The sequence below is a fragment of the Phasianus colchicus genome, chromosome 21, assembly GCF_987193195.1.
Source record: "Phasianus colchicus chromosome 21, bPhaCol1.hap1.1, whole genome shotgun sequence".
Classification (NCBI taxonomy): Eukaryota; Metazoa; Chordata; class Aves; order Galliformes; family Phasianidae; genus Phasianus; species Phasianus colchicus.
The window spans coordinates 4144148-4166080 of NC_143456.1; the positions used below are offsets into that span (position 1 = coordinate 4144148).

Genomic DNA, 21933 nt, shown 5'->3' on the forward strand with positions numbered 1-21933 from the left:
GGGTGTGAGATAGATTCCCTGCTTGTTCCTCTCTTCTCTAAAGCTCTGTGTGGACCGTTGTCTGAGAAGGTCCTTCCAGCATCATGTTCCCCTATGGGAGTGCCTGTGGGGCTGGTAGCATTCTTCTCTCACCAGCTCTTTGCTCTAACAAAGGAATGGCTTTGCCTTTAGCTATGGCACAGAAGTTATTAAACTGTTAAAGGTGCATAACTGCAGAATTGAAGTACAGGCCCAAGAATTTAGGTCACAAGTGTGTGTAGATCATTGGTATGAGCACTCCCAACTCCTGCTTGGTACTGGCAGTGTGGCAGGAGGAGAGAGCTTTCCATAGGGTTCTCTGCTTTGCTGCACAGGTGATGCCCTAGCACTTGCGTGTACCAGGAAAAGAGGGAAACAGCAAACAAGTTCATACAGACCAATGGTGATCTTGCTGGGTTTTGACAGAGTTTGTCCCTAAATTGCAGGGGTTGGATGTGCTGCTTGCTGGGAAGTCACATTTGAAAATGCGGCATCCTGTTTTTATTTTGCCATCCCAAACCAACCTTTTGAGGTAGCCGAAAAAAGTTTTGTTTGGAGAGTAGATGGAGAATAAAAGATTTCGCTTTCCTCAGACTTGCCAGCACTGTTAGTTTCTTTATACTTATCCAATCTGCTGATTATTTGAACCATCATTCCTCTCTTTCGTCTGGATCCACCCATTTCTGGCAACCCAGTGTGGTCATCCCAGCCCCTGTGTTTGCGTGGTGTCTCTCTTTGGGAGCAGCAGGATGCTCTGGCTCTGTGCTGCAGGGGTGGCCCAGCTCAGCCTGGTAGGGACTGAGGCCAGGCATACTTGAGCAGGAGTGCAAAGGATGAAGTCAGGTCAGCATGCCTTCCCTCCTCAGAGCTGCTGCTGACCTGAGCACAAGGGTGGGGAGTGAGCTGACAGGGTGTTTTCTGTGCTCAGTGTCCACAGCTCACCCCAGAGGCACAGAAAATAAGTAATGACTTTGTCTTTTCTACTCTTGCTTTTCTACATCTTTACATCAGGCCTCTTGCTTGTCTGTCTGACTGATTGGAAGCAGCTGGTGTCCGGAGCTGGGAGAGGTAGTGCTCTGGTGTTGGGCTGACTCAGGTTTTGTACTCTTCAAATGCTTGGGAGCTGCCTGATACTCTTCACAAGGCTGTGATTTCCTTGTCTTACACAGAGCTTAATCTAGGGATCAGAGAAGCAGTGGGGACTGAGGCTATGGGTAGGCTGACGCACTTCCCTCTCCAGCCCTGCAGGTCTCAAACTTCTTTCTTGTAGAGGTCTTGCTGCAGTGCTCGAGCTGGAGTTCTACTGAAAAGATCAAAGATGCTTGTAAAACGTTCCTTCAAAGAAGAATTCCCCACAGACGCTCCTAATTTCTTTTCCTAGGACTAATTAGCCTTTTTTTAAAAGTTACATTTCCAATTTACCCGAAGCTCATTTTAAAGGTATGGCTGGGAGGAGGAGAAGGCACAAAGCCACAGTTGCAGAGAGGCTGCCTCCATCCCATTGCCCTCAGCCTCCTCACTCTTGCCTCAGTGAGAGTTGCGTGGGAAGCTCAGCTGTCACGTTATGTACTGAGGAAATCTAAAGCCATTAGCCATGCCAGCAGGCTTTGAGAGAAAGTCTGGAAAAAGATGTCTTTAGTTTTCTAGCCTCTATCCAAATGAGCTGCCAGGGATTCAGCAAATGCCTGGCATGCTGCATTCAGATCTGAGGTTTGGGGTGGGTGAACTCAGGTGGTGGTGCTCAGCCTTAGTGTTTTGCACAGCTACAGCCAGTCACTGTGCTGGGCTGCGACTTCTGCACTTGTTGGATGGTGTTTAAACATCTATTTGTTTTTCTTATCTTCTTATGAGCGCTGCGCTTCCTGTGGGTCCTTCTCTGTCCCTTAACGGCTTTGTAATTTATATCCATTGCTGCCCCTGATGCCCCTTGTCTGGCTTTTATTTTCATTTAGTCTGTTTTTAGAACTGCTTTCACTTCCCCTTTCAGCTGGGGGGAGGGTTTTAAAACAGCACTGTCTTCATTAGTGACTTGAAGTTCCCAGTTTTCTTTCCCATGTTTTCTCTGCAAAGTATATCTCTAATTGATGAAACTCATAGCTATTTTGAGACTGGTGAATTTGGCTTCCTTTCAGGGGTAGAATATTTCCCAATGTATGTATACATGGCCACCCCAATTATTTTTGGAAATGTCTTCTTTTGGAAATAAGCTCTTGTTCTTCATATCCATCCCAGGATTCCCTTTGGGCAGCAAAAGCTCAGTTTTCCATTTCTCCAAGCTCCTGTCACACAGTGGTGGCAGCAGGATTTATGGATTCGGGCCTGGAGTGCACTGCAATTTATGATTTTTTTTTAATCACTTTTTGTATTTTCTGTGTCTCTGACCTCTCCTCTATTTCTTTTGAGTAATACCTTGGACAGGCAAACAAATGGGCTTCTGCTTTTGAAGGTGGAACAATTACTGCATGCTTAGATGGATGCAGCAGTCTAATTTACTGATGCTTCTCATTAAGTACAAACAGTAAGAAACATTATCAGCAGTTGCAGAACATTGGCGTGATGAAATCAAGAGAATTGTACAGTGTTATCTTAATAAATAAATAAATAAAAATAATAAAGACTTGGCCCAGGGATCAGTGTTTGTGTTTGATAAAGAAATAGTACAACTATCCCAGCTTCTGCAGGAGAACCAAATAATAACATAATAAAAAGCCTGCCGGTCTGCAGTGACATGTGGCAGGAGTCACCAGAGCTGTGAATTACAGCCTTTCTGCAAGAAAGGGAATTAAAAAAAAAGGTGAAAAGCACCTACAGGATGGTTTGAATTTTTGCTGAATTGAGCACAAGTGCCCAGAGCACCGCAGAAGCGAAGATAACTGCTGGTGAAAAGCACTATCTGAATGCAGAGCAGTGCGGGTGTGAATCAGGTCCAGAAGCTGTGCTGCAGTGAGGGAGCTATGGGAGACTGTGCTGCAGAGCTGGATCTCTGGCTAGCTGTGCCCTGACATCAGCCTTCCCTCAGCCCTTGTCTTGGTGTTGCCTTTCCTTCTAAAACTGTTCCTTCTTAATCTGTGTAAATCACTACAGTGCAAAGCACGGCTTTGGGCTGGGAAGTGAATCTGCTGACTTAGTGCTTTCCTGGGAATTTGTCCCTCATGTGTCTGTACCTTGGGTTCTGTATGCTGCCTCCTATTTGAGGAATTTCTTTTAAAATGCAGTGAGTTTATTTTCCTGTATACATTTCAGTGATCTGATCCTTCATATCTTGTCTTTTGCTGGGTCGTGCTCTCCTCTATTGTTGCTCCTAGTTCTAATTGATGGGCTTTGCTGTTGGTAAGATTTTGTATGCTTTGCTATCAATAGAGTTAATGCACTTCTGTGGCTCCATTACTCACTGTTGGCTCTTTTTCCTTGTTAGGGTGGTGGAAAAAACTTTCTTCACTGGAAACAAGAAGGAGATTTAGATCATACTTTGTATTCCTGACAAACCACTGTGAGCTGAAAAAGTCATAATTTCCCCATTTCTTTATTCTCCTTCACTTTGATGCTCACTTGCATTGGAAAATCTTTCTGGCTCATGCTGGGGGAAGAACCAGAATTATTGAACGCTGCATCAGTGCTCTAATGCATCTTGATCTGTAAACTAGTGTTGCTTTTACTGGGGAGCTGTAGCATTTGCCTGTTCCTTCAAATGCACTGAAGACATCTGGCACCCCTTTTGCTGTGTTGCTGCAGATTGCGGTATTTTGAGGCTTGTGGGAAGTCTAATCCACCTATCTGCATGCTTGGTGTCAGCTTTGTTCACAAACTGCCTGGTGTGGAGGCTAGAAGTGGGTTGCCAGCCTGCTTTAGTGTTTGGCAGTCCCAGGGAGAGAGCTGTTGTTTTTAAAATGCTGTGTGGAGAAGCATGTCCTGTCTGTGGCTCTATTTCATCCACATGGGACAGAAACTCTGCTTCCTTCATTCCATGGAGTTTAGGGCTGTGCTGTCCCCTGCAATGCAGTTAAATGCTGTATGTTAAGTCTGCTCCAAGATAGAAAAAAAAAAAAAAGCCACAACTGCAGCATCCCCAGAATCTCTCCTTGAATAAATATTGGCAAAATATTGAACTGAGAGCAGTCAGCATTCCTGCTGAGCTCTGCAGAGTCGTGCTGCACTCACCTCAGGGATGGGGACATGGCAGTGCTGTAGTGGGGACAAGGGATGATGCCTCAGCACCCCATGTGCTCAGGTCCTTAGTAGTGAAAGAGCCCTGAGCTGTGGCTCACTGTGCTGGTGTGGGTGCTTTCTCTGTGCTGTCCTAGGACACGTGAAGGTCAGGCTTAAGAAAATACAGACACTTTGGCTCCATCAGAATGGAATTTCATCTTAATTTTTGGAGAAGCACTGCCAGCACTCTGGGGTGGGTTTTTTTGCATATTTTTTTTTTTTTTCCTGAGACTGACAAACTCATGAGAATCTTTTAATACTCTACATAATCCCCTTCCTCAACATCTTACCCTTTCAGTACAAGCTGCTGGAAGGGCAGCCTCACCTTCAGACTCACTTCTAGGGAAGTTGAGGAGGCTGCAGCAGCCCACTGTCTCTTGATATCAAGCTTTTATTACCAGTGTGCATGTCAGAGTTTTGTTCTTTTGCTCACAGAGTATGACCCTGTGCAGAATACAGCAGAGGAGTTTGGCTCTGTATTTTCTCCTCAAAGATGAATCCATGAGTCTGCTGGGGCTTCCTCTGGGTGCTGCCACAGTTGTCACAGGCAGCCCATGGAGGGTCAAGGCCTCTGCCAGGATGATGCCAGGAATGGTGTTGTTCCTGCTCTACTGGGGTTGACATGGGTGCCTGGATGGTCATCCATGGGAGCCACATACCTCTGTAGAGTTGGGGTTGGTGTTGAACATTGTAGTCTGATGCAGTCAGTAAATGTAAAGGGCCAGGTGCTGCTGGCAGGCTCAACAGGCTGAGCCTGGAGCAGTGCTGGTTCTTTGGGGGGTAAATGTGCTGTTGGAGTCACTGCACAACAGTCAGAACTCAGCTCATAATTGCTTTGTTATGAGCTGTCTTTATAAAACAAACACAGTGCTTATAGTGTAACTTACAATGGTTTAAATAAGATCTAATCTTTGGCTGTTCAGCGCTCTGCCACTGTTTGACACTGAATCAAACAATTTCCTTTTACCAATACTCTAATTATGTTCTCCTTTTGATCCACAGGACTGTGTGCAATTAAACCAGTACAAGCTGCAGAGTGAAATAGGCAAGGTATGTTCCTGGAGCTGGTGTTTGTCATAAGAGACCTGCGCACACACACACACAATACAGGTCAAAAGACTATGCCAGCCTGGGAGGTCATACTGGCCAAAACTTCTTGAAACTTTTGTTTGGTTCAATTTGGTTTTCTTTGTTTGTTTGTTTTCTTTTTTTGCCTCATTAGTTTGGGTAAGTTTTGTTCAAGGTCAAAGTGGAATGACTTCCTCTGAAATCTAAATTTGTTTTCCTTCCCTCTGAAGGTGGTTAAGTTGGCTTCTTTTCAAGATGTTTGCTTGCCAAATGTAACACTAAATGGCTTTAATGCATAAATACAACCCATCAGGGGAAGAAAAAAAAAAAACAAAAAGAGGAGGGCAGGTGTTTGGTCCATGCCAGCACTAGCTTAAGTTTTTCTTTCTATGAATGAACTGCTAGTTTAATTGTAGTCCATATTTAAATGCTGCAGAATGATTCAGAATAGATTTCTCCAAAGTTATTTAGAGGTCTGGGCTGTTGAGCAGTTCAGACACCTGCATGTTTGGACATCTGCCATCACTGCAGATGGATCCACAAGCAATTATGCTTTCTGGAAGCTGTACCTACTTTGGCAGTTGGTTGTAGTTGAATGCATATCATGCTGCAGACTTGCACCAAAAGTTCTATTAGCCCAAACTCTTCTCCAAAGCAAGAGGCTTCCATGGAGTTTGGCTTCAGGCTGTCACTGGAGCTGTGGATATAGCAACAATCCAACAGGCTGTTGGAGGAAGGCAGGCTGTTGGTCCTCCCTGAAGTTCATTCACTCTGAAGAGATGAAGGGGTTTATGGCTGAAAATGGCCTTGCTCAGAAGTGCAGAAAGGTGTCCACGCCAAGCATACAAACTTTCACAAGAAATTCTGCTCACATTATTCTCTCCCTTCCCCAGCCATGTTTGATGTAGGTCAGGCACAATGGCTTGGTCTTGGGGCAGGAGGTGATGGGCTGACACACAACTCCACCAGTCAGCCTTAATCCTCATCACATGCCTCGTGGCTGCTACTGTGGCCAGAACATAGAGGGCTACATGCTACCAGTTCTGAGCAACAAGGAGACCAGGCAAAGCTGCTGAACTGACTGCAGTTTGTTTTTATTTTTAGGGTTCCTATGGTGTTGTGAAGCTGGCCTACAACAAGGATGATGACAAGTATTATGTAAGTGTCTCTCTCCTCTCCACACTGTCTCCACTGCTCCTCATTTCCTTTTGCACCCGTGAGAGCTATGTCCCCTCTTTCCTTGCTGCTTTTAGCATATACGTTTCTGATTTGAGTGGCATGCAAGGATACAAACATCCCTGCTGGGCATGGAGTGATATGCAGTTGTCTGTGCACCTGCTTGCGTGCCTATGTGTTGTGGTGAGAGGGAATCAGGTGGGCTGCATTATGTAACAGACAAGGGCCTTGCAGGCAGGAAGCATATTGGTGATTTGTCCTGACACTGTCTGGCTATGAAGCAGGTTACTTGAAAGGCATGTGTGGGTGGTGGTAGTCAGCACCTGCTCTGCATTGGAAGAGCGACCTGCAATGAGCATGCTTGTTTTCTAAGGAAACACAAGAGTTTATCAGAAATGCTGAATGTTATGGCTCAGCTTGGCTGTGTCTGGCTCTGCTGCATCCTTCCTTCTTGCAAGTTGCCTCTCCATAAACTAAACAGGTGTAGGATGCAGTGCAGAGGGCAAGCCTTGGCTTTTAAATGTTTTGCTAAACTGAAGCCAGAATTAGAGGGTTTAGATTCAGAAAGGCTGTATATGCTGAAGCCTCCTTGTCTGTCACTCCCTTTTCAGAAGCAGGCAAATCCTAAATGTTCAAGCTGGGATTCCTGCAAAACCCACTTGTGAAAACTATGTTAATTTTGTTTGGGCTGCAAGCAGGAGCTGGGCAGCTGGCAAAAGGAAAACTGCCTTGTTTGTGTGGATGTGCCTGAAGGCTTGTGGAAAGCAGCTTGCTTTGAGCAGTTTCTTTTGAATGACAGGTGTCTACTGGGAAGGGCCGAGTGTTGCAGTGTTGTGAAACCCAAACCCAGCTGCCTTCCAAGCAGCCTTGTCAGTCTGGCCCAGCAGTGCAGATACTGCTCTGTGCCCTGCTCAGCAATGGAACAGTGCAGGGCAAGGATGTGGCAATCTTGTTTTCCCTGCTGCAATGGAGAGCAGCCTTGTGTGATTGGGAATGGAGCCATCAGAGTGCCCTGACAGACTCGCTTTGGTGCAGTGCAGAGGGGAATAGGAATGTTCTATGGAAATGTAAAATGTATTCACTCCTGTGGTGGCGAGAGTGACTGCGGTCAGCCCAGTGGTTGTCTTCCCCTGGTTCTTGGATTTACAAGTGGCATACAAGATTAGAGAGACTGCGTGGGAGTTGCATGCCTGTTAATATCCTTGGTCCTTCCTTTCTACCAGAGGGTATGAAATTATGGGAGAAGTACCTTGAAGGATGGAACAGATGAGGCAAAAATCCCGAGAAGGTGCCCTGAAGCTGGCATAGCAAAGGAACTGCAATTCTTTCCATCCCTTGTGCTTTGCAGGCTGACTCACCCACCACACTGGAGCGGTTGCTGTTTCTGAGGGCTCCCTTTCTCTGCTGCTCTCTGAGTGCTTCCCCCATGTCCTGGAGCAACACAGTTTAGCTCTGCAGAGAACAGCAGTGCCAGCTGTGGCTCCCCTGATGCATCTGTCCCATCAGCCTAGGGGAGTGCCAGGGCCAGCAGCACGAAGTAGGGAATGCATCACACTGTATTTATTTCAGTCTGAGCATATATTTTCTTTTTGTGATGGAAATCTTGATGCTGTGCTCTGGCTGCTCTGAGCAGACACGGCAGTTTCCACACCTCAGCAGGTGAGAGGTCAGTATAGGTTGGTGTTGTATACTGTCTTCCTCATTCATGTTTTGGCTGCAGGTGAGCACCTTGGATGTAGGTTTAACTGGCCAAATCAAAGTTGAAAGTGAAAACCTATGTCCAGGTTAGCCTGCTGTGTGTTAGTTAATCCTGGCTTAATCTCCATTTTGTTTCCTAATCTAGGCAAATGCCTTAAAGCTGCTGTAGCCTGAGAGTGGCTCTGATGTCAGTACACCTCTGATTCACCCTTGCTAGCCCAAGAGAGACAGGATGCACAAACCCAGCATTGCAGGGATGCACTCTTCAGTTCTCCTTTGCTTGCTGGGGGAGTTACGTCGGGCTGAAACAGAGCAGGGGCTCTGGGGCTGAAGCTGATCCTGGGAGATGTGAGAGATGCGATAGTGGCAGAGGTGGAATCAGAGCAGAAGCATCAGGACTGTCACCGCTGTTTCACTGCTGTGAATGCAATCATATGGGAGAGGAAAGGGCAGGTGATTGCACTACTGGCCTGCGAGAAAGGAAGGCTGCAGTGCTGTTGCCTGTGCTTCACATCCTTTCTAATCTTTCGGCTGGGGTAGTGGAAGCTTTTTCCTTTCCCCCTTGCTTCCAAATGGCCATGCTTTTGTCTACCAGAGCTGAAGATTTTTTTAAAAGCTTCAGGGAAACAATAGCAAATTGCATAATTAGCTAATGGTTGCTCAGTTCCCCACACCTCCCAATGTGTCTGACCACTGTGCTGCTTCCAGCACCTCTGCTTATCGCTCCTGTCTGAGGCTGTTACAGCAACCCTGACCCACTGGGCACGGATATCTAATGCAAATGTTTGTTACCAGCAATTACAAGAAGCAATTGTGACTCTGACAGTTGGGGAGAGCCTTTTCTATGTATGTTCTCATCAATTTGGCTCTGGAGGGTTGTTTTTATGTCATTGGTGTAAAGCAGTAACAGATAATGGGAGAAAATCATCACTTGGTTGGCATTTAGTGAGTAGCCCCAGTGGCTGATTCACACGTACAGTACGTTAGCTCAAGATCAGGGTGTTTCTGCATGCTTTATTTTCTTTGAGCTGGAGTGCTACAATAAAAAGGAGCAAATCTTAAAGCAGAAAAATTTGCTGTGGAGTATAATTCAGAGCATGACACCTCTGATTCTTTCTGAAACACAGGGCCTTTTGCAAGATCTTCTCATAAGTGCAGGTATCAGGAATTGAATCTCTGACAAAGTAAATGGAGAGATTTCTCTTGCTTGAATGAATTTTGGGCATGACCTAGAATTAGGAAAAACTCTTACAGAAAGAAAAGCTGATCATCACATCTGGGAAAAATGTGAGTTGTGTTTATTTTGTGGATAGTTCTTCCTTCCATTAAAGATGAGCAAGTGCTTCCAGGAGCTTTATCTTCTGTTACTGTGAACAACTGCAGTGCTGTGAAGGGCTGTGAAATCGTGTTTATTTACATCAGTGGATGCAGAGAACATTTCAGCCTGGGGAAACTGAACTTCTAGTACCAAGCATGTGGCTGGTGCTCCCTCCAAGGAGGTGACCCTTCAGCTGTAGAGCTGGGTACAGAAAACTGCCTCTGCCACTGCAGCAGTATGTGAAGCTGCTAAAGCAATGTTTGCAAGGCTCTGCCAAGGAGCCTTTTACAGCTGGGAAGGTTTCAGTGTCATAATTTGCAGGAAATGCTTTGACAGTGAGCAGGGGTAAAAAGCAAAAAAAAGCCAAGCTCTGTTGAAAGGTTAGCAAATAAAAAGCAAAGGCAAATGTGTCCAGGTGGAGATCTAATTTGGAGTCATTGTGCTGATGGAATTTGATTCTGTGATGCCTCAGGTCATGCCTCCTTCCTGTTTTCAATCTCTAAATCAGCTCACAGAGAAAAGTGGTTATGATGGACATTTGTTACGCTAGTTTTAGACAAAAGCAATAGCATTGTAGGTTGTCAGTGAGTTGCTTTTTTCCCCCTTTTTAATCTGGTTTCCTAAGAAACAAGATTTGTGTTATCAGGCTGTCTACCTGTATATACCTAACAATCTTTGTATCAGGGCTGTTTGCTCCCAAGTTTCAGGGTGGGGAGAGGTCCCTTCTGAGCTGATGAACTCAGCTGTATAAAGTGTTACTGCTGATTGAAAGATGGTCACCAGCAAGTCTTACTGTTGTGAATGCTGCGAGGATTTGGATCACCCAGGAAAAAGTGGGAACAGGATTTTGGGATTTGGCAGCTAAGCCTGTCTGGGTGAGGCTTTTCTTTCATCTCACAGCATTCCTCCCTCCTGGCAGAGCCGCTTGGCCACTTTCTCTAATGGGTGCCATTGTCAGAGAGGACAGGTGGAAGAGGGCTGGGAATGTGCTGTGATCCTCTCAGCATTCCCACGGTGCTGGATCACGCTCTAGCAGAGGATTTAGGTGGTTAGTAGCCAGGCTTTGAGCCATTTCCCTCTGCCCTGGAAGATGTGGGTCTTGACTGTGTATGTTTTCTGCTCTTGCATGGGTCCTCCTGTTACCAAATAAAATTATATCCCAAGTGTTGTGAGAATATCACAAGGCACAGCTGATAGGTTCCCTTGGCTCAGTCTGTTTTGTCACAATTCCATCCCCCAAATAACAGACGTTTTCCAGTTGTCACTGACACAAACAGGATGTTGAGTTCAAAGCCTCACTGTTGTGAAGGCTGCTATGTCCCAGGTCCCTCCTCCTGCATAAATCTGAGATCTCTTCCCTTGATGTCCTCACAAAACCGCTTTCCTGTGAGTTCAAGCTACAAGGTTGCTAGGGGGAGTGCAGAAGACTTAAATAATAAAGTGACATCAAAGAGAAACACAGAGTTCCCACTGCCTCTCAGAAAAATGGCATGGCTTGTGTCCTTCTATGAATAGTCGGAAGGAAGGTGGGTGCAAGGGCGTGTGTAGGGGAAATCTTTGAGGGTCTCCTCTTTTCCTGAGGAAGCTGAAGCAATACTTAACAGTGTAAAGGGAAAATCCCTTGGCTTGGCTCTGAGCTGGTTCTTTATCAAAAAAAAACATTATCTGGGTAATTAGCTCTGCCTGCAAATAGAAATGCCTTTGGCACTTTCCTGCATGTGAGCCTGGAAGGAGCGATTTGCTGGATCATCTGTGTTGCTCCTGTAATGCACAGCTCCAGTTCATTGAGGAAGCCTCATTCTGTAATTACAGTGCAGCTTCACTGCCATGTGTCCTCATCTCCGCTCTTGTGATAATTAAGCAGCTCTGACCTTCTGCATGATAAAGTTTGTTTTTCATTCCACGTTTGTATTTGGAAGTTCAGTGGAACAGGTCCTCTCTTCTGATCCAGCCCTGCCTGTATGGTAGCCACAGCTACCACAGCTTTGAAAGAGATGTAGATCTATCCTGACAGTAGAGGTGGTAGTCAACTTACCTACGTTACAGAAACTTCCATTTGTTTCCCCATGGCCCTTCATAGTATTCTTTAGAGAAGCTGGGTGAACCTCAGAGGCTCTTGTTCTCAGGCTTTTTCCTTCATTATTGCTCCTCTCTGTCCCTTGCTGCTTCTGTCTCGCCCTCCTCAGAGGTGACCCCAGCCAGGACTGGGCTGATGCAGGCACAACTGTAGCCATAGTTCAGTTTCTTGAGCTGTGATGCAGCTTGGGACTTTTATGCAGCAAATTATATCTTCTATTTCTTCTTTCTCTAAAGCTTAGTGACAGAAGGCAGAGGTCTCAGGGTGGGACTGGGGCAACAGGGGCCTTTTATTTCCAGGCTGGTGCTGTTGAAAGATAAATAAGTATATAAAGCCCTTTGATATTTTTTTTCCTACCAACTTGCCTAATGGAGAGATAAAACTAAGGGATGCAAGAAATCCTCTGGGCTTGGTCCTGGCCATCCTTGGATGTGGTTGTGCATGTCTTGGACCACCTTTCAGTTGACTGTGAATCATTTGGCTGCCCGTTTGGATACAGCATTGTGCTAAATGAAAGATAAGTTCTTTTGAGCCTGTCTCTCAATGCTGTCATTTTCAACAGTTGGCTCAGGAGCTGTCAGGCAGGATTGAGAGCCTCACTGAGCTGAGCCAGGTTCTCTTCTCAATTACATGGGTGCAAATCCAAAGGATTTCACTGGATCAGTACCAAAAATAACAATCCTTTCAGTGAGCTGTGAACCTGGCTGCAGTGTGAGCGTGGGTGAGGACCTTGGGGCACACAGCAGCATCGTTGCCAGCAAAAACAGCTTGAGAAGAAGCTTGCCAAAATGGTTTTGGTGACCTGTTCCTGGTGTATATGTTAATAACAGGCAGTGTGCAGAGCCTGCCATCATTGAAGTAATACAGAATTCCTTGGTGTTTGACTGTGTCCTGCAGGAGTCTTTTGCTAATTATATTTTAAAGGGGTCACTCTGGTGTGAATTAGAGATTTGTATGCTTAATTATTAGGAGTAGCTACCCATCCTAGGGGAAGGAGTGAGTAACTGTCCCATCGCCAGGGAGTTTAGACTATTTTCCTAAGCAAATTGTACCAAGAGCTAGTTCTGCATGGAATATTTATTTGCTGGGCCACTTGGGGATATGGCCCTCAGAAAGGTTATTAACTCACAGATGAGATGGAGGTACGGAGGCTATTTATTAAATTCATATTGCCTTTTGTCATGCTGTTGATACCAATTGGATGGCAGAAAAAATTACACTGACTCCATCCCATGCTTCTACTTCCTGGGTTTGTGCTTTTGCTAGTGCATGATCAGGTGGGAGGGGAGAGGGAAACTGCTGAAAAGATGCACAGAAGTGGCTGTACCATTGCTGAGGCTGCAGGGATGGGTGCCTGTGAAGTACCTCACTAATGGCCTTGGGTATCGTGCTGGATCACACCAAAGATCCTGCTTGTTGCTCGATAGTATAAAAATGGTCCATGAGAATGCATAAGGCATCCCAAGCCAAAGCAGAGCTGGTGAAAGAGCTGTGTCCTCACTGTACCCTGGGTGTGTGATGGAGGTTGAAGGATGTTTGTGGTATGGCTTTGATACTCCAGCTCTTTTGCTTCCTGAACCTTCTGGCAAGGTAAAAAGGAAGGTGGAGCAGCCTGGACACTTTTCTGACTTCCAGCACAGCCGTAGCATCATCCAGAAAAAGTTACATAAGTAACTCTTCCCTTAAGTTCTGGCCTTAAATGCAGAAATTGGATTAATTTTCCTATATCCTACTTGAAATGAATTAAAACCAGTAATTTTTTCCGTGGGATGACCAGCATGTTCTGTCATCAGAGCAGTGAGCACTTGAGTTCTTGTTTGGTTTTAACACTGCTTTTTCATTTTCCTTCAGGCTATGAAAGTCCTCTCCAAAAAGAAGCTCTTAAAGCAGTATGGATTTCCACGTGGGTATCTCACATTCTGAGATCTGCTTGTTGTCCTCAGCCAGGCAGACTCTCAATAGAAACATTGCCTGGAAGGAATGCAGAACTTTACCTTGTTTGAAGGTTTCCCAAGTAGTTGGGGAGCTGGTTAAAACGCAGCAGGTAGTGAAAGACCAAGCACAAAGAAATTCAAAGCACTTGGTAATTGGGTTTCTGGCTTTGATTTTCTAGTCTTTGAAGTACTGGCTCTTCCCTGTTCATCATATATGAAACCTAATTAAATGCTGGAATTTAGGTAGGGTTAGACCTCCTTCCTCCCAGGGGCTCTTCTGTCCTTTTAGATTAGCACCTTGTCCAAAAGGTGGGGCAATGGGATCTGACAGGCAAGCCAGGCTGGGAAGTGTGGAGCAAACCTAAATGTGGTTTGGAAATCACTGTTCAGGGTGGAGTCTGTAATGCTTTGGGATCATAATAAGGCGATGATATTTTCCAGAATAGCTGAAGATACCCTGCAGAAGTACCAGTTGTTGCTTACTCTTACATGCTGAAAGCTGAGTTCTTCCTCACTGCAATATTGTGATTGCAGGTCGACCTCCTCCTAGAGGGTCAAAAACATCCACTGGAGAGCAGTCTAAAACAATGGCACCACTGGACAGAGTCTATCAGGAAATAGCCATATTAAAGAAACTGGACCATGTCAACGTTGTTAAACTGATAGAGGTGAGCTACTTCTCCACCCTAAACTACACTGAAGCAAATCTGGTTTGTTCTGTGACAAGAGGATGTTTCTTCAACTGCTCCTACTTCAGCTGAAATTGTTTTAAAACAATTGTTTAAAAATATAGGTTGGTTATCTTAAATAAGATCACACCAGTGTGACAAACTGACACACTTATCCTGGTGGGCTTTGGCCTAGTATCCAAGTGAGGGCAGCTGGATGTACTGGTAGAAACAGCAGCAAGCTTTGACCAGTGAAACTTTTGCATAGACAAGCATGGGAAGGTGGATAAATGCAAGGCTTCATTGCCATTTTCAATATTGGCTAGTATCAGATCAGGATAAGCAGTGCCTTTTTATTGGTAAGCAATGTCTACAAATATGGGGAGCAGTTGGAAAATGGTGTTCAACACCACCACCACCACCAGTCCCCCCAAGAATCTCTAAATATCAGTGTAACTCTTTCTTAATGCTTTGCAGCTTAGCATAGTGTATAGGGGGCAGTGAAATGCTATTTGATTAAAAATGACTTTCCCTGCTGTTTTTCTTTCTTCTCTCATTTCTGTTTTCAACTACAGGTCCTTGATGATCCTGCAGAAGACAACTTATACATGGGTATGTGAATCACTATATGCTAAGAGAACTCTCTGAACTTTAGCCTTAGTGGTATGAATAACTTGTACCAGGACCTGGGAGGGAACTTGTACCAACTTAGCAGAGTTAGTTTTCCTGAAATGGCAGTTCCCTTAGGGTAAGGTAGCCATATGTTCCAGCAGAGCTGCACCCATCTCCTTAAACCTAAGGATGCTGAAAAGATGTGACAGCTGCTCTGCCCTCTTCTTTATTTATGCAGGTTAAAATTCCAGAGCCAGGAAAGAAGGGAAGGGTGCAGGAGGGTTTCTTGTACTCCCAGTATTAGATTCACCTCTATACTCTTGTAGGCTTTGGACTGTGGTAGTGATTCAAGGAAGTCATCTCAAGGTGTTCCTTGCGACCCCAGCATTCACCTCCCTGATGAGTGTTGGGACCTCCTAAGTAGCAGCACTGCTGTCTGGCCGCTTAGCCCAGCCTATGCCTTGGGCATCCAGACTGGGAGGTAGTAGTGCATTTATGCAAAGGGTGGGAGATTTACATCCATTTTTTTCTTCCATCTTGGAAGTGCTCTGTTTTGAGCAGAATCCAGAGGGACAGGGAAAGTATCGGGGTGCCAGATCCTCAGAGATGAGGACATCTGACAGAGTTACATCTCTACTCTGTAGTGTTTCCTGATGAGACAGGCTTAAAGGCTGCTTCTCATAAAAATAATTATGGGATGTTTTGAAGCTGCCTGTGCAAGGAGTCTGTGCCTAGCAAATGAAGCTATCTGCCTTTGAAAGGCTGCTCTTCCCTGTCTGCTGGAGCCCTGTGGGCATTCTGACAGCATCCCAAAGGTGGCAGGCCAGGCAGATGCATAGTTAAGAAAACCAAGGGCATTGTTTTAAGGCCTGAACTCCTGTGGATGGAGAGAAAGGAAAAGATGAGGGAGCAAGGTTTCTCACTGCATGAAAATAAATGCATGAGACAGTTAAAAAAGCTGCAGAAAATAAAAAGAATAATCAGTCCTGGAAATGGCAGCAATAGCTGTAGGACAAGTGGGGAATGTCTTGATCTCATTGGCACTGCAAAACGCAACTAGAGAAAGTGGAGTTTGCTCATTGGTAATTACTGTTAACAGTACCTGTGAGTGATTTCCTCTTCTGCATGTTCAGTGAGAAGAAAGCAAGGGATTGAGGGTAGTGGTGGAAATCAGAGCAACCTGAAATGATGCAAGATGGTTGAGTAATGAAATGTTACCAAAAGCTGCAGCTTCTTCAGGGAAATCTTTCTTGAGGGAAAGATTTGCTGATGCAGGCTGGCTTGTATTTGTAACTTCAGTTGACCAAAGACACAGCTATAAGCAGGTCTCTGTGTGCTTTGCAGGGGGCAGTCTGCTGGGATTCCTTCAGAGGTGCAAAAAATTCCTTAGTAACTCTTGAGGAAAGAGCTCTCCTACCAGATAATGGCAGATTGTTCTGACACCAGTTCTGGTTGTGCCTTGCACATCTGGTACCAGGACCTCCAATGGGAGCGTGCTGCAGTCTTGGAGATATGGACATGGCCCTAGAGTGGTGCTGGGCATTTTAGACTTCTGCAGGGCAGAAACTGAGTGACATTAAGTGTCTGCTTAAATTTGCAGAAGGGGTCAGAGGCAGGCCTCCAGCTGGCTCAAAACATTGTTCCCATCACCACTGCTGCTTTGCTTCCTGTTGTTTTGTAGTCTGGCTTTTTGGTAGCTGTGTATGTTGGGCTGCAGAGGAGCATTCCCCTTCAAAAGGTCAGAGGGTCTCAAACACCAGGCTGGAGCTAGGAGACCTCAAATGTCCTCTTGTTTTCCTGCAAGTTGCTTCATATCCTGACATTGCTACCTAACAGTATTTCATGAAACCTCAAAGGACCAGAAAAACACCCATGGCTGGGACAAGCTGTCATTTTAACCCCCTAATCAGACACAAACTCTCATACTCTGCAAACCTCAACTCATTCCAATAAATTCTCTACAATTGCACCCCCCAGGGAGTGTTTACCTCTCTGATAGCATTATAGCTGTGCTGCTGATGCTCACAGCAGAAATGGAGCAGTGTGTTCTTAAAGCACCTCATTCAGTATCAGCAATTTAGCAGAAATATCACCGAACACCTTCCCTGGAGGTGGAGGTACTGAATGAGGCAGGCCTCAAATCATCAAGGACTAATACTGCAGCAGATTTTGCAGGTGTAGGAATGAATGTATTGTTATAGGTGCTAAAAAATGAGTAAGTCCGATTCTCTCTTCTGTTTCATTCATGACTTGATTTCCTTCCTTGCAGTGTTTGACCTCTTGAGGAAAGGGTAAGTAGCCCTTCTGGGGTCCCTTGCTGAAATGTCTGGTGTTTATTGTTGGCTTCCTAGCTGAAATTGAAGTTTTGATGTGCACAGTGGGGAAAACCACCCTCTACAGTTGTCTGCACAGAGGAGACAAGCCAGCTGTAGTTACCTTCATGCTGTCACAGCCTGGGATGTTGCAGTGGATTATAAGGGGCTCAGAGAAAATGTGTCCCGGTGTCAGGTTTTGATCCTGATGCTAAATTTGGTGCCACTTCCCCAGTAGATGCCTGGAAGAGAAGCTCTTTGTAGGGAATATTGTGCTGGGGTAGCAGCCATATCATAGCTTTCTCTCAAGACTCAAGAGTATAAAATAACATCAATGCTTACTTGTGATACATGGCCTTACATTGCCCTCAGTATGAATATATTGTGGGAGACTATTTTGTTGGCACATTTCCATGGCAGGTGCAGTGATGTGGTGGTAGGTGCCTGCACTACTATTTGCTACACCTGGGCTGGATCTGCAGCCCTGCAGAGTTGCAGTAAGGTTGAGAGAGCTGAAACCAGGATGGGGGAGATTCCCAAAGAGCTTATTTTTCCCTTTAGCCCACAAACAAGCCTCTTGCAGATGGCCACACCAGCAGGCTGCTGGTGAGAGGCTCCCAGTCTCCCTGGTGACCAGGCTGATGACTGTGTTGTAGGAGGCAGTAGGGGGAAGCTCCTGCAATCAGCTGAGGCCAGGGCCAGGGAATGTGCTGTTTGACCAAGCACAGCCTGCCTGCCTCTAGCAGAAGGCAATTAGACTCCATTAGTTGCTCTGCCAGTCCTGTCACTCACGTTATTTCTGCCTGGTTTCAGCAGCAGAAAAATATTTATAAAGAGGGAGAGAAGGCAGTTGCAGAAAGATGCAAATTGGAGAAGGTTATCTATCAAATTGCAGCAAGGGGTGAAGAGAGGAATGCCCCAGGAGCAGCCTTTGCTCAGGTAGAGGGTTGGTCCTGGACCTTCTGAGATCCAGGCCCTCAGTGATAGGACCACAATGATGCAGAATAATTTCAGAAACATAAAACCTCAGTAATGAGTGCTGCTGCCATTTTGCAAAGAACTCAGTTACTCCTTCTTCCTTACAGGGCTGTCATGGAGGTACCAAGTGACGAGCCATTCAGCGAGGATCAGGCCCGGCTCTACTTCAGAGACATTGTTTTGGGCATTGAGTACTGTGAGTACCACCAAAAGTGATGGCTGTTTTTGCAATGCATGTCAGCCTCCTGTTTGGCTGGAGAGAAGCCTCTCAACATCAGTGGGCTGTATCAGCTTAGCCAGCGAGATCCTCTCTAATTGCATGTGACAGGGTTTGCAGATGGTGGTCCTGCTCAACTCAGGTTTACCCAGGTTGCATAACAGGTGCTGGAAGCAGGCATTCTGTGGAAGGGACATTAGGAAAACAGTGGCTTGCATTTTGTCCTCTTCTTATCTTTTCAGAGAGAGTCTTTGAAAGCAATGGCAGAGCTAGCAAAGAAGCATTTTGTAGTGATGTAGGTTGAGTCAGTAGCTTCAGCTGGAACAGAGTGCTGTCTCCATCTTAGCAAGGCAAGCTCTAGCCATGGAGACAGCAGCCTCTGAAAATAGCTAGTTTGGTAAAGCTGGGCACTTATGGGTGCAGATACAAATCTATACTACTCAGGAGGTTATGGGTCGGAGACCCTGGTGCTTTGATGTGGTGTAGCACTGCTTGCTGGCTTTACTCCCATGCTGTATCTGAACATATTACACTGCACATTCCCACTCCTCTTGAGCCTCAGTACCAGCGTTGTCCCCACATCAGAAGGCACAACTTGGATCCTCTGTTGATCACTCATGCTAGCCTAAGACCTTCTCTCCCTTTTCTAACAGAAGGTCTCTGCCTTTCTTCTCACAGTTGCTCTTTGCACTGGATCTCTTTATGCCCCTAGTGCTGCCAGGGACCCATGTTGCACAGTATCATCTGAGAGATATAACCACAAGTCATCTGGTAACTGCTTGTGTACCAGCAGGTTGTCAGATGCTGGTGAGATGCATTTGGTGTTTTGATTCTGCTGTCCTTGTTGTAGGTTGCCTTCCACAGTGGTTAGTGATCTTGTTATTAACTGGTGTATCTGAATGCTGGTATGCTAAAGAATTGGCCATGATTGGATGACTGAATAAGAGGAGTAAGAGTCAATACAGCTTTTTCAGAGGGAATTCATGCCTCACTGATCTGATAGTGTTCCAGAGGAGTCAACAAAAATGTAGGAAAGGTGATGCTTTTGCTACAGCGTGCTTGGATTGTCAAACTGCTGTTGATTAGATTTGTTAACAGAAGCTCATAAAGAAGGTATTTTTGGTTGGCTGACCTCCTTTATATTAACAACTAGACAATGATCAGGAAATTAGGAACACAGCTTTTACAGTGGAGAAAAGTCACTTGTGCAGTTAAACAGGAGTCCATAATGTGGCCTGGGTTGTTTTATATATCCCTAAATGCCTAGAAATAGAATAGAATGCAACATGAGAGATTGGTGATGACAACTAGTTGTTCAAGAGTAGTCATCATTAGAACTGACTGGAAGGGAGATGGCATGATAGTGAGTGATGGTATGATAAAAGGGCAGATAAAAATCCTTGTTGCCAAATACAGATATTGTATGAGGGGGAGAAACAGCACTAAAAATATGTACATCGTGACAGGCTCTAAATGAGCTGTTCTCACTCAGTTCTCGTTCTGGATAGTTTTCTTGTAAATGCCATTGCCTAGAGATAGTCGAGAAAGTTACCAGGATTTAGTGCATTACTGGGAATGGAATAAAGTAGAAAATATCATTATGCAATTGTTTGGATCTGTAAGAGCTCTTAGAAAGCAGGGAAGAATATCTTGAATGCTGTATACAGTTCTGCACTGCCTGTCTCAGAAACCACTCTCTAGAGAAGAACCTAAGGAAGGTGATCAGAATGATCCTGTACAGAGAGGTGAAACTAAAGCACTTCAGTTTTGAAGATGAGCATGGGATATGGACAGAGACTTGTCCTGTGTGTCTGAGCAGAGGTGAACAACAGAAAGAACTGAGGAGTAGCAAACAAAATAATCAAGTGGCAAGTTTTAAAAAGAAGGAAGGTAATTAACTGTGACATTAATTGCTGAAAGAGATGGCAAGTACCTGAAGTTAATGGACTCAGAAAGGACCAGACAAATTTGTAGAAGAAAGGAGTATCGAAGGCTGTTATATATGAGAATGCAGGCAGTTTGTCTTCAGGAATGTGTGTACTGTATGTTTTGCATCTGTCTGCCTAATGCTTTTCTCCATGCTATTGACCCTGAAAGGAGATGGGCTCCTGGGGTGGATGGGCCTCTGGTATATCCTTTGTTCTCCTCCAGCAGCTTACCTGTGTGGTTCTTGTTTTTTGTTGTGCTCACCTGACAACAGAGGTAACTGTTGTGCACAGCTCTGTGAGACCAATCTAAGTTAGCTTGAGATCTCTCAGATGTGGCACCTTTTTAAAATCCTGGCTTATTTTGACAGTATGTAGTTTCAGTGGCAAATCTGAAGGCAGAGCAGCCAGCAGGGAGGGGCAAACACATTTGATCAAGTGTTTATCAGCCATGGCCAGTGAGCATTGTGCAAAGTAAGAAACATCAGATATTTGCAAGACAGAGCTGTGTCACATCCCTGTGTCATTTGAGGTGTCATTTTCCCAGCTGTTACAACATCAGGAAGAAAATAGGAAGGAAGGAATTGTTTCAAATGTACTTTCAAAGATCCGACATGTAGCTGTGTCAAACATTAAAGGAGTATTTCATGCTGCTGTAGTGCCTTGAGCCACATCTGCCTTCATTTCACTCAATCTCAAGTGGCCCCTGCAAGCTCAGCACTTCTGAGGGTCAGGGTGAGCCCCTCGCTTTCCTAAAGCTTTCATTGAAGGTGTATCACCAGCTTTCAAATGGAGACCATTTCTTGCAGAGAACTGGTTTCTGATGAGTGTTGATGGCCCTTGCCAAGGCAGAGGAATGTGGTTTGTAGTGTCCTGGTCCATCTTCACTGAAATACAGTGGCACCTCATTTTGTTTATCAAACATCAATGGGAAAAGTAGCAGCTGATGGGAAATGAAATCACTGTTTGCTCTTTTGTGACAGTCCAGAGAATTCCGTGCTAGAAGCTACCAAAAAGCAGTCAGCTGAAAGGTATATATGAATGGGGATGGGAAGTTTAAGACTGCTTTTCAGTAGAGTCTGAAGGGCAAAGACTGCAGCTTTTTATATTCTCATCAGTATTCAAACCATTGCAGAACCTGTATGCCTCAGCTGGGAAATGCGGGCTCTGCTGTGCTGGATGATGCTGGCACTTGCAGTAGGTAACAGCTCTTGCTCAGAAGAAAGTTTAGCTTAGAAGATTAAAAAAAAAAAAAAGTTCTTGTTGTCCTTGGCAAGGACAATGAAATGGGGCAATAAATTATAGGATGTCCAAGCACTCACAACAGTGGGAACAATAGGATGCTTTATTTTGGGTTATTGAGTAAGCACTTATTTTATTAGCAAATGAAAGTTAAAAATGGTGTTCTCTCAGAACTGCTGGGTAAATGCATGGCAATTATTATGTAATTACAGGGGGAAAGTGCACCGTTTATGCACACTGAAGGAAAAGTGTTGCCAGGCAATCTAGAGATTGCAAGGTGATTTTAATGGAAGCATACATAATTGTTATGTAATTTGGGAGACTCAATAACCATGCAGCTGCTTGAAGCTCACAGTCATCACAGCAGCAAATGCATCATTGCTGGTTGAGTTTTATTAAATTAGAAGTGCATTCCTGTCAGAGCCTGCAAGGTGTTAATCCAGGTCCATGTGTGCATGCTGCAAACAGAGGTACGCAGTGAAGT

The 21933-nt window shown here is 45.1% G+C and overlaps 1 protein-coding gene across 15 annotated transcripts in view; it reads left to right on the top strand.

The window, feature by feature from the left end:
* Positions 1-21933, top strand: part of CAMKK1 (calcium/calmodulin dependent protein kinase kinase 1) — an 87102-nt gene that overhangs the window by 41914 nt on the left and 23255 nt on the right. For all 15 annotated transcript variants that reach the window (XM_031591862.2, XM_031591861.2, XM_090122745.1 and 12 more), the window contains 7 exons: positions 5227-5274; positions 6397-6450; positions 13413-13464; positions 14030-14163; positions 14739-14775; positions 17045-17066; positions 18173-18261. In XM_031591862.2, the coding sequence (XP_031447722.2) occupies positions 5227-5274; positions 6397-6450; positions 13413-13464; positions 14030-14163; positions 14739-14775; positions 17045-17066; positions 18173-18261 (436 nt within the window). The remainder of the gene's footprint in view (positions 1-5226; positions 5275-6396; positions 6451-13412; positions 13465-14029; positions 14164-14738; positions 14776-17044; positions 17067-18172; positions 18262-21933) is intronic.